Consider the following 11,351-nt stretch of genomic DNA (forward strand, 5'->3'; position numbering starts at 1 on the left):
GTACATTCTGACTGAGGTCATTTCTACCTAAGATGTTGAGTTCATTCCCCAATTACTTTTAACATTAATCTATAATTTTATTCAACACTTACGTAATGGAGCTCTATCAATTTTTATAAACACCAACGTTTAAAATAATATGGTTGATTCTATGTATATCGATAAAAATTTCGAAAAACTTTATAGAAATTGATTGAAAAAGGGTAGACATTAATTTTGATTGTGACTCGAAGATAAAGTAAAATAATATTAAATTCGATGTCTATTATAAATATCTATGTGAATGATGATGCAGGAAAAAATTTAGAAAATGGAAAGTAATTACAACTTGATATAAAATTTAGAAATTTTGTAATTGTAAGAAAAAATGTATATAAATTCAAAATTAAATACTGTGAAAAGTTAATAAAAAGAATTTGAATGAAGTTAAAAATAAATATAAGTTATTTTCTGTGGTGTTTTCAAATTGAGGAAAGTTTTGAGTTGAAAATTGAGAAAATCTGAAAATTAGAAAAAATAGAAGAGATCATAAAGGTTTCTTTTTTACCGAAAGTTACATTCAATATAGAATTTTGTGTAATAAAGACCATAGAATCGAAAATCTTGAAATAAGTTACTATTAACTCATTAAAAAACAAAGCTAAAATTTGTAAAAGTTTCTTCCAAATCTTGGGGAAAAGAAAAACAATAAAATAAAAAATTATCGGAATATTCTTGAGAGTATGAGAATTCTCGAAATTTAGTTAAAATCTATAGAAAAATGATTTGTAGATATTTGAATGAGTTCAATTATTAATTTAATGTGAATTAGATTCATAGATTAAAATTTAATTTATTGTAAATTAAATTCATATTAATGATGAAATTTTAGACTTGCACAGTGAAAATTCAATCGAGATTTTACCCTATTTGCACTTAGTTAAAATGCAAAAACCCTTAACTACATGAATTCAGGTTTTAAAAGAAATTATCTTCGTAGTTTTTGAATCACTCGAATTCTCTTGATCATGAACTCAAACTACCATTAGTATTTACTTGTTATTCTTCTTATGTAGAATCGAGTTGGAGGACCTGATGGGTGAAGGGTTTGAGAGAAAGATGGAAAAATTAGAGGATTGTAAAGGTTTTGAAATAAGGATTTCTTTCCGAATTATTAAAGTAAATAAAAGCAAATGGCCAAAAGGCTTTCAAAATTTGAAATTTGACCTTTAAATAGACAAAAATTATACAACAATTGCATGTGTAATCTTACCAAAATGTAAATGCTCACATTCCATTAACTCTTAGTGGGCTTGATGTCATCACAATAAACTACCACTTAGCCCACAAATGTTTTAGTGGAATTATGCAAAATTGTATTTTATCTTATTAGGTTTGGTGTAATCACCATAAGAATCCACGTAGCCAACTAAGAGTTATTGGGATTATCGAACAAAATGTTGGATATTACCACTATCTTTCGTCAAAGGGTAAAATGGTCATTTAACCATTCAAGTCAAAGTCAAACTTGACTTTTTACCATTTCATCTATCTTAACTAATTTTGATCGTTTGAGCATGAATTCACATTCCTTTTCACGAAACTCAAATCATATTTAAATATAAAGTCGGTCATAGTTTGACTTTTCAAAGTTAAAAGTCAACATTTTAACGTTTTTTAACTTTGATTATTTCCATCATTTTCGAGCTTTTGAATAGCAATCCACATTCATATTTTTATATACTTAAATCATATTTATACATAAAAGCTCTATATCTCAAAACCGATAGCCAATGGTTATATTACATATGCTTGTCAGTTTCTCTCTCCTCACATAATTCAAACTTTTCGAACTAATCCAATATACTGTTCGAAGTTAATTTCATATGAGGTAGTAGGGGAACCTAATGGATATATAGATCATGGGCTCCAACAGTACCCTTCCTTGCATCACCTAGCCATAATACATACTCCTTCTCAAAACACCTAATACTTATACTTAGTTATTTTATAATAACTTCCTTCATTTATTCCCGACCTTGAGAAAAGGAGATAAATTACTCCCATAACAACTATTTCTAAGTCTTGAACGATGAAGCATCAACATCCGACTGACCTGAGAGGTGTTGGTTTATAGTTGGGATATAAACTATTTTTTTATTAGAGGAATTAGTAGTACTTAAGGAGTTGGATGTAAACTATAGGGATAAAACAGTAATTTGACCCAGTTGTAGTTATGAGCAATTTTTGAAAGGTCAATTCACTATTGGTTGGTTATACTCATGGACATATAAATAAATCTATAGTGCGTAGAGTGCAACTACCAATCTTTAATAGAGTGACAACTTGTTATTATATATGCATTGAGATCATGATGTTGTAGATGTAGAATTAAGTGTCTAAATGTGCGACTAAGCTAAGGCCATGTGATAAAAGGGGCAAGCACTTACTCATATGTTGCTTAATTCTAAGGACTTATCAATTTAGTACAAGTTTTCATTTATCTTGTGTAAGTGTAAGTGAAAAGAGAGGTTTCCTAGGTAAGCCAGGGTCGAACACATAGAACTTATATTACTTTTGATTAAAATGCATAGGTCAATTTCATGCAATATCTATACAATATTGTGTATTCAAAGTATTAATTGATTTGCTAATACTTACACTAAGTATGAGGTGGAGGGGGGGGGGGGGGGGGGGGTATGGATATGGTGTCAAACAAAATCCATTCAACGCGATTAAGTGAGAGTGTGACCGTCTAAGCTTCGTACGCAACTCTTTTTGCGAGATATTACTCAGATCACTTAGTCAGCGAGCAGATCGGAATGATATGATAAAAGAGAGATAACACGAATGAGAAATCTATCAAAATATGATTCTTTCATTAAAATTGTAAGTGAAAATCATGGAAGCAAGTACTTCGTTGATACAAAAGAGACTTTGCTATTTTAAATAGACTTGAACTTCGTAACTATCTAGCCTAGCTTCTAAATGCTTGCGAGAAGATAGTGCTCACTATTAAAACAGATGATGCGATTTGAGAATAACACGTCAGGTGAATTAGGATGACAGAACAAAAGTTGGATGTTTCTCACTACCTAGGGGGAGGGAGGGAGGTGTGAACAAAACAAACAATTAAAAAGTTAGACAAATGTCTAGTGAGTGGGGTCTTTTTTGCCCAAATTCATCAAACGATAGAAGAAAAAAGATACTTATTGAAATTATACCATCAAGAAGGAAAATCGTGGACTTCATAGACAATAGTATTTCTTCTCTTATTAGGCGATTAATAACTTCATTTTTTCTCAAATCATCCACAAATACTCACTTTGTACATTTATTCCACACAAGCCCTATGCGCATATAATAATTTCTTTGTACCATTTCTCCAACTTAAGCATTCACCACTCTTTTGTTGAATTGCTGTTAAGTGGAGTGATCTCAACGCGATAACAACTTATCATTATTATAATGTATGACTCGTCCACCAATGCCAAATCACATAACAAACAAAGGTCATCCCACACTAGGTCACACAACAAGTATGCAGACACATCAAGAATAGGGTATTCTATCTCAAATCACACAGCAAGGATAAAATATTTTTACTGTATAGGGTACAAATCCATTTTATCATATCATCATAGTTCATAAAAATATTATTTCAAAAGTTAAGAATATAAGAGGAATCATGTGCAATGTATAGCTCAAAACTTTATGGTAGGAAATTTATAGTTTAAGATAAATATAAATATGTTTGAAATTCCATAATTATACTAGAATTCAAGAGTTTTGCAAACATTTCTTGATAAACGACTGACTATCAATTTATCTTCTTAGGTAGTCCCTCACATCGAAATCACTTGAAATTTATTCATGATCTTTATCGGATGAAAATAATAGAGAATTTGTGGTCTTCCTTCAAATTCTTAAGTGATCTCGTTCCTGAAATTTGACCAGAAATTCTTTATTTATAGCCTTCCTTTCAGCGGCTTTTCTTCGTCGGAATGATTACTTCTGGCCAGAGGTGAAAATCCTCAAATACCAAAACACCACGTGATACTGTCTCTTCCTTATTCTGACCTTGATTGGGTAATAAGGTCAAATCGAACACCGACTTCATGGAAATAATAAAATGACATCACTTTCCTTCGAAGGAAGGAATCTTAACGCCTTCTGGGATTAACACGTAACTTTTTCATATCGTGTGGTCAGTTCACGGAGTGCCAGTACTCACCTCTCCCTTGTTTGTCTAGTTGTTCTTGTCGCACACCTCGTGAGATTTCAAAATGCAGAGAGGGTTTCACAGGGGGAATTTCAAAATGGAGGAAGGGCCTTACAACTAATTTGCTAATACTTACACTAATTGTGAGGTGAGCGTGGGGTATGGATATGGTTTCTATACATGCAATTGAACTCAATCTACTTAGTCGAGATCGATGAAGGAAATAATGTGTGTACTATGATGCGATACAAAGGTAAATAATTCATCTTTGCTATATAAAACATTTGTCAATTTCAAAATTAAGGCGAGCATCTTCTCGAAGCTTTCACTCTACTTGCTCACCTTTTGGGTTGTCAATACTTAAATTACCAAATGAGTTACTTCTAATATATTTGATCGCATTAAGTATAATTCATTCTATATTAAGGCGAACAACCTCTCAGCACCTTGTACCACACACACTCGTACGTATTTATGATATGTGTGTTAAAGAGGAATTTAGTGAAGTGATTATATTACTACAATCTCTTTACCGTCTATTTAGTAAAGTCTTAGTCATTACTCTCTCAAGTAATAATGTCAAATTCTTCATTCCTTCTCTTGAATGGAATGACACATTGAATGCAACACTAACTAAACACGACAAGTAATACAAACATCCAAATTCCCTATAAACTAATTCTACTTTCATTTGCATCAATCACAACTACAAGGAACATATGTTATATTGAAAGATAAAGAAATAGAAGAATGATATTAGACAAAATTAATTTGATTGAGTTCAATGGTGATGATGAAAATACATGACAATATCAAGATTATCCAAATTTTACGTTCAATTTCAATTTAGGACACATGTCTAACATGTTAGACGATAATTTATTTCATCATAAATTTGAAAAATGACAAAGAGAAATTTCCATCCATTTAATACTTCTCATTTAACAAGAGCAATTCTTTAACTTTTTATTTTTATTTTTCTAAAGGCAAGAATATTAATGAAGCTTGCTATTAATAAGCGTTTCACAATTTAAAAAAGGCCAAATTTTGTTGGTATTAATATTAGTTCACGTTGTTAAAATTCCCTATTAATGAACGTACAAGAGCATCAATATATGCGGCGTCATTATTACTATCGTGATCAACGTGACATATTAATCATTTAATGATAATTTATTAAGGTAGAATGTAATAGTATTAATTTTTCTTTTCTTAAAGATTTTATAAATTACAAATTAGACGCGAATTTCAATCATATTTTGTCAATCACACCCGGATAATTACAAATTTAACAATTAGATTTAAAACGATGGATTAGTATTATGGTTTTGAAAGAGTGTGAAGTCACAGTCTTCCAACCACTTTTGGCAATTGCGATGCATGGGAGTTTGGAGTTAAAGGTTTTGGCGTTTAACTCGCTAATAGTGGCCTTCCTTGTTGACCAACTTTACGTATAAAATTAAGAACCCCACCATCCCTCACTTTTTGAGCTCCTCCTTCACCATTTCCCCTCTTTCTTTCTTCTTTATATTTCCCTCTCTCTCGCCGATCCCCCAACTCTCTTCCTCCATAATGGCTCTCAAGCTCAATTCCCCACTGAAACTCCCATCTCACAATCTCCCTTCCATTCCCCTTCCCCATCGCAGATCTCCAACTCTCCTCATGGCCTCCTCCACTCTCCACTCTCTCTCCAAGTAAGTATCTAACCTTCCCATTTTCCTCTCTCCTCTGTTCCATCAATTTCTTTTATTCTACTGCCTATTCATCCCACTTCCCTTTTACTTTTCTTTTTACTGTATTCTGATTTTATTCGTTCAATCTTCACCGATTCTAATCTGAAATTGCTTATTTCTCTTCATATTGCGTTCCTTGGAATCTCCGCCTACCTCAATCAATCAAGCTATATAGTGAGACGATTTTTGTATTAATAATGTAATTTTTGTCTGAAGAAAGAGGCATTTTTCAGAGATTGTTTTTGTACTTGCAAGAAATCTCCAGAAGGATGGATTTTTTTTTTCACAGAATTTCTAATTTAGTTATTTTTTTAATTGCCAATACTACAACGTTTATTAAATGATTTTGCAATAGCATCGATTCTTTTTCCCTTTTTATGCGATTCTTTCCAAACGGTATCTATCAGTCTTTTGTTGTTTTTTTTCTCCCTCTCTTTTTTTAGTTATTTGTTTATTGTTAGGTCATGTTGATAGCAGAGTCGTGTTTGTTATATTATATAAATATTGTTGTATGTATATAAAGTTAAATTATATCTTCAATTACGTTTGCATTTGTGAATTTAGAATTTTCAATTCTGTTTAAATCTTGGCCCCTTCAGAAAAATTTAATTAAAAGTTACATTTTGCTCATTCCATGACGATGTGGAATTGTGGAGGGATGTGACCATCAATAATTTCTATTAAGAAAATTTTGATTTATTATTTTCTTAAACATATGTTTTCTTTGAAAATTACGCAGCCACATACTTTCACTCTTGAGTAATATGCTTTTATTCTTTTCTCGATTCTCTCATTTTATATCGTTTGAGTTTTTAGCCAAATTTTTGGAAATACAACAGTTTTTTTGTGAGATTGCTTTTTTTAAGTTCTTAGAAGCTTGCTATTACTTTTTAAATCGTTTCTGGAATGAAGAACTAAAACATTAAGAAAATATAACTTCGTTTTTCAGCCAAAAATTGAGAACCATTTAAGAGTGCTACCTAATAAAATACAATTACATTTAAAAAGTTGTACAAAACTAATTAAATGTAATCACGATTCACAACTAAATATGTAGTTAGCTTCTTGTTTTCCTGTTGTTTCTTTTCTATGGTCGTCTAATGTTTGTGTTTATGGCTGAAGTCATGTCCTATAGACTATAGTTGCTTTCTACTAACTACCGTCTATTGGCTTCTTCATACTACATTTCCATTCAATTTGGTATCTAGCAGTGTGCAATCGCCCATTCAGGTTTAGCTTGTATTTTCTTGAGTGGAAGTGCTTGTAAAACTGTATTCTGAGACTCTCGTATGTGACTGAGTTTTGATGGCCATCTTCTTTTCTAACTATTCTTAATAATTGTTAATCTTGTAAATTAAACTGAATCATACATCTGAGACTGACATCACTGTTGCTTATTCTATTTTACAGATCGACTGAGGGATCAAAGAAGCCAAATTTCCCTCCCCGGGAAGTGCATGTCCAAGTGACTCATTCCATGCCACCTCAAAAGATGGAGATCTTCAAATCGTTAGAAGACTGGGCAGAGAATAACATCTTGGTTCACCTAAAGCCTGTTGAAAGTTGTTGGCAACCTCAGGATTATCTCCCAGACCCAGAATCTGACGGTTTCTACGACCAAGTCAAGGAAATAAGGGAGAGATCGAAGGATATTCCTGATGACTATTTTGTGATGTTGGTTGGTGACATGATTACCGAAGAAGCGCTTCCAACTTATCAGACAATGCTGAACACCCTCGATGGTGTTCGTGATGAGACGGGTGCAAGCCTCACCTCGTGGGCAATTTGGACAAGAGCATGGACTGCGGAAGAGAATAGACATGGTGACCTTTTGAATAAGTACCTTTACCTGTCAGGACGAGTCGATATGAAGCAGATTGAAAAGACCATCCAGTACCTTATTGGATCAGGAATGGTTAGGTTTCTCGCTTTCTCGAAAATAACTTTTGTTTCGGTTTCTTTGAACAATTTACTGTGACCTGGAAAAGTAGAGATTTGTGTGCACTTGAACTCACAATTCAACTCATAAGTACTATAAGTCATGCGAGAAAATTTACTTGCAAAAACTAAGAAAATATTAACTTTATGAACATCAACTAAGCATGTTTCCATTGAAGTTGTGTCTTTAATTGTAGAGAACACTTTTCAAAAACACTCTCAAATAGCACCTATGTCTTTTACAAATGTGTGGTTTGTTAGAATTCTGAGTTCAAACCATTAGAACTTTGTTAGTTTGTTAGGGATTTAATTGGGTACTTCGAACTCTTTTAGTGGTTTTACAGTTAACAGTATCGGATTTGATGGTAAATCATAGTGAGTAGTGAAACTTGCTGCTTCAACATAATGTTCTTTGCTGCTTGTCTGAGTGTTAGAATAGTCCATTGTTACATTTTCAGCTTGTATGTTTTTTGTGTACTTTTGGATTGCTACATTTAGTATCTGTCTGTGACCATAGTTTATTATAAGATTTTATGGTGTTTCTCTTTTTAGATTCAAATTGAACCCATGGTTTGTTTTTGTGCCATTTTAGGATCCCAAAACCGAAAACAATCCATACCTTGGTTTCATCTACACCTCATTTCAAGAGAGGGCAACTTTCATCTCCCATGGAAACACTGCTAGGCTGGCCAAGGAACATGGTGATTTTAAGTTGGCACAGATATGTGGTATAATTGCATCTGATGAAAAACGTCATGAAACCGCATATACCAAGATTGTTGAGAAGCTCTTTGAGGTTGACCCTGATGGCACAGTTATGGCTTTAGCTGACATGATGAAGAAAAAAATTTCCATGCCAGCCCATTTGATGTACGATGGACAGGATAACAACCTTTTTGAGCACTTCTCATCTGTTGCTCAGCGGCTCGGAGTTTATACTGCTAAAGACTATGCTGACATTCTGGAGTTCCTCGTTAGCAGATGGAAAATAGAGAATTTGACAGGTCTCTCGGGTGAGGGACGCAAAGCACAAGATTTCGTGTGCGGTTTGCCGCCAAGGATTAGAAGGCTGGAAGAGAGGGCTCAAAGCAGAGCAAAACAAGCACAAAGAGTCCCATTTAGCTGGATCTTCGGTCGAGAAATACAAGTTTAAGGGCAACGGTCTTAAAGGAAGGTGTTAAACTACTTGACTCAACTTGACAGAGGCCTTTCAGACGACATTCGAATACAAAATCGGAAGCGTTTTCATCTTTAGGTATCACTTCCAAATCCTAATTGTTGAAGGGAAAAGTATGTAGATCAGACTGTCTTGTTGCTGCTGCTGTATTTGTTGATGCAACAACTATGTCACTTCCAGCTCCTTATTTCTTTAGAAGAAAAGGATCAATATTGGCTTGAGTTTTGTTTTTCTCGTACCCAAATAGAACGCCTAGTAAGTTTTCAACTGTTGTAATCACCAAACCATCTATAAATTTTGGCAAAAAAAAATCCTAGTTGCACTTTTGCTTTATTTATCTGTCCGATAAGTCATTTCTACTTTGATATTTCTTGTTTTGTTTAGAGGGTAATGATTCTGTTTATCAAGTCTTGTCCAAGCAAAGGTAAATTTGAAGGAAAAGAACATTGAAAATAGAAGTTGGAATGAAGAATGCAAAATGTTGCATTAGGAGAAACATAAAAACTTTCTTCTTTTCCAAACCCCAACAAGTGGGGTACGAAGATTTTAAGAGAACATAGATTGGTGATTGATGAGCAATAAAGGGATCGAATGGAAGACAAAGGTGGGGAAACTTATATGTGAATCACTAAATTGTATAAATGCTATTTTGTTCTTACTTAAATTGTTGGGTTTGTAGAGTCTTGTTGGATAGTATTTCTTAAACATGCGTCCCTGATAGAGGGATTCTTGTAAATTAAGGAAAGGGGCAAAAGGCGAAAGAAACAGACAATGTGTTGTGAAGAAAGTTAAAGCGATACAATAAGATAACACGAGAAAGGAAGGCGGCAATGAACACTTAATCAATTATTAAGTAACGAGCTAGGTGAGGAGGAGTTGATTAAGTGTTAAACCTGAATGATTAGTTAGCTAAACACGAGTTAAGTTTAAGTTAAGCATGGTTTAAGAAGAATACTAAACGAACACACTTAACACACTGAGTAGGAGCTGCGGAGATTAGGAGAAGTGTAATGTTGACGAACTTGTTTTGAGGGAAGTATAAATAGGATTAATTCAAGTGTTTAGATAAGAGGAATTTCTATCCGAGGTGTTAAAGGTGAATTTTAATTGTAGGACCAGACGACAAGAGGGAAGAAAAACTAGGTGATAAGAAGGAGAAAGGGAAAAAGAAAGACTTAGCTGAGTAAGCTTTTGAAAATTGTTTTTACCACCAAATTCATATTGTTATATTGCCATGTTGTTAGATATGATCACGTTGTAATCTCATATCTAAATATAAAAGAACATGCATGACTCATTTGAAGTATGTCTTTACTATAATTGTTGTGATGTTTTTGTGTATACAAAACCATTTATCTTATTCCTTATTAGAAGCTAGTTATTATGTGCACATAAGAGTTGAAACTATCATGTGTTGAGTGGTCCGTTTGGTAGAAGAATGATTGAACGCGTTGAGGTGGTTTGTGTTCAAATCAATATTGCCAAAGCAATTGGTATTGAATAAAGTTTCATAGGGATGCCGATGATGAAGTGGTAATCATCATAGTGATCCTTGCATTGAGGAAGTTCAATATTTAGGCATTAGGAATAAGGACGGGTTCCTCTACAAACCATTCGAGCTAAAATTGATTATTGTTGCTATCCAGTAGAGGCTAATGTGACTATTGTGTTATTTAACGCGTAATAAGGCACTAAAAACATTTATGAAAAATAAGAAAACTTTTATTGTATGTAATTGTATTCTTCAAATGTATTTCTAAACTTTTGTCACTTAGTAAGCTATTAGCGTAGGTTTTAAGTTTCCCGACCTCTTCAAATTAAGTGAATATTTGCCATTAAGTAAAGCGAGAGGAGACGGCTGCCAAAGTCTTGATGTGTTACTTAGTAGAAGTTAGCTTAAGTTTTTTAATCCTTTAAATTGTAACTTTTGTAGCGTTGTAGCAGGTTGCTAATAAAAAGGATACATGTGATTATTGAAAATTAATTTAAAGAATTTGTTATCAAACATAAATTTGATTGTTTAGAAATCAATTGTACCAAAATCTTTTTTTTTTTAAAATCACTACTCCAACTATCCCTCCTAAACATACCAAAATCATTAAGAAAATTTGATATGAGTCGAGCAATGGCAATGAACTTATCTCTTGAAGGTTGGATTGACTCGACCTACGCTCAAACACTACCTTAGAACTATACGTTGAGTACCTTAGCTGAAACTTGGAAATTTCAACAAAAGATTTGTTTAAATAATATTTTTCTTTGGAATCCTATCAAACTTTGTACCATATCTATGTTTTTTAAT

General features: G+C 33.1%; 1 protein-coding gene across 1 annotated transcript; it reads left to right on the forward strand.

Annotated features, from left to right (window-relative positions):
• Nucleotides 1-5,669: 5,669 nt before the first annotated feature.
• On the forward strand, nucleotides 5,670-9,386 carry LOC101217109 (stearoyl-[acyl-carrier-protein] 9-desaturase, chloroplastic). The gene is made up of 3 exons (XM_004138840.3): nucleotides 5,670-5,895; nucleotides 7,345-7,849; nucleotides 8,465-9,386. Exons 1-3 carry the CDS (start codon nucleotides 5,774-5,776, stop codon nucleotides 9,023-9,025), a joined length of 1,188 nt encoding a protein of 395 aa, XP_004138888.1. The 5' UTR covers nucleotides 5,670-5,773; the 3' UTR covers nucleotides 9,026-9,386.
• Nucleotides 9,387-11,351: the final 1,965 nt, after the last annotated feature.

The sequence above is a fragment of the Cucumis sativus genome, chromosome 2, assembly GCF_000004075.3.
Source record: "Cucumis sativus cultivar 9930 chromosome 2, Cucumber_9930_V3, whole genome shotgun sequence".
Classification (NCBI taxonomy): Eukaryota; Viridiplantae; Streptophyta; class Magnoliopsida; order Cucurbitales; family Cucurbitaceae; genus Cucumis; species Cucumis sativus.

Bases quoted from the DNA above. Each gene is read 5' to 3' on its own strand.
- LOC101217109 (XM_004138840.3), top strand. From the start codon at position 5,774: ATGGCTCTCAAGCTCAATTCCCCACTGAAACTCCCATCTCACAATCTC. The intron at 5,896-7,344 runs GTAAGTATCTAA...TCTATTTTACAG, and splicing joins ACTCTCCACTCTCTCTCCAA to ATCGACTGAGGGATCAAAGA. The intron at 7,850-8,464 runs GTTAGGTTTCTC...GTGCCATTTTAG, and splicing joins ACCTTATTGGATCAGGAATG to GATCCCAAAACCGAAAACAA.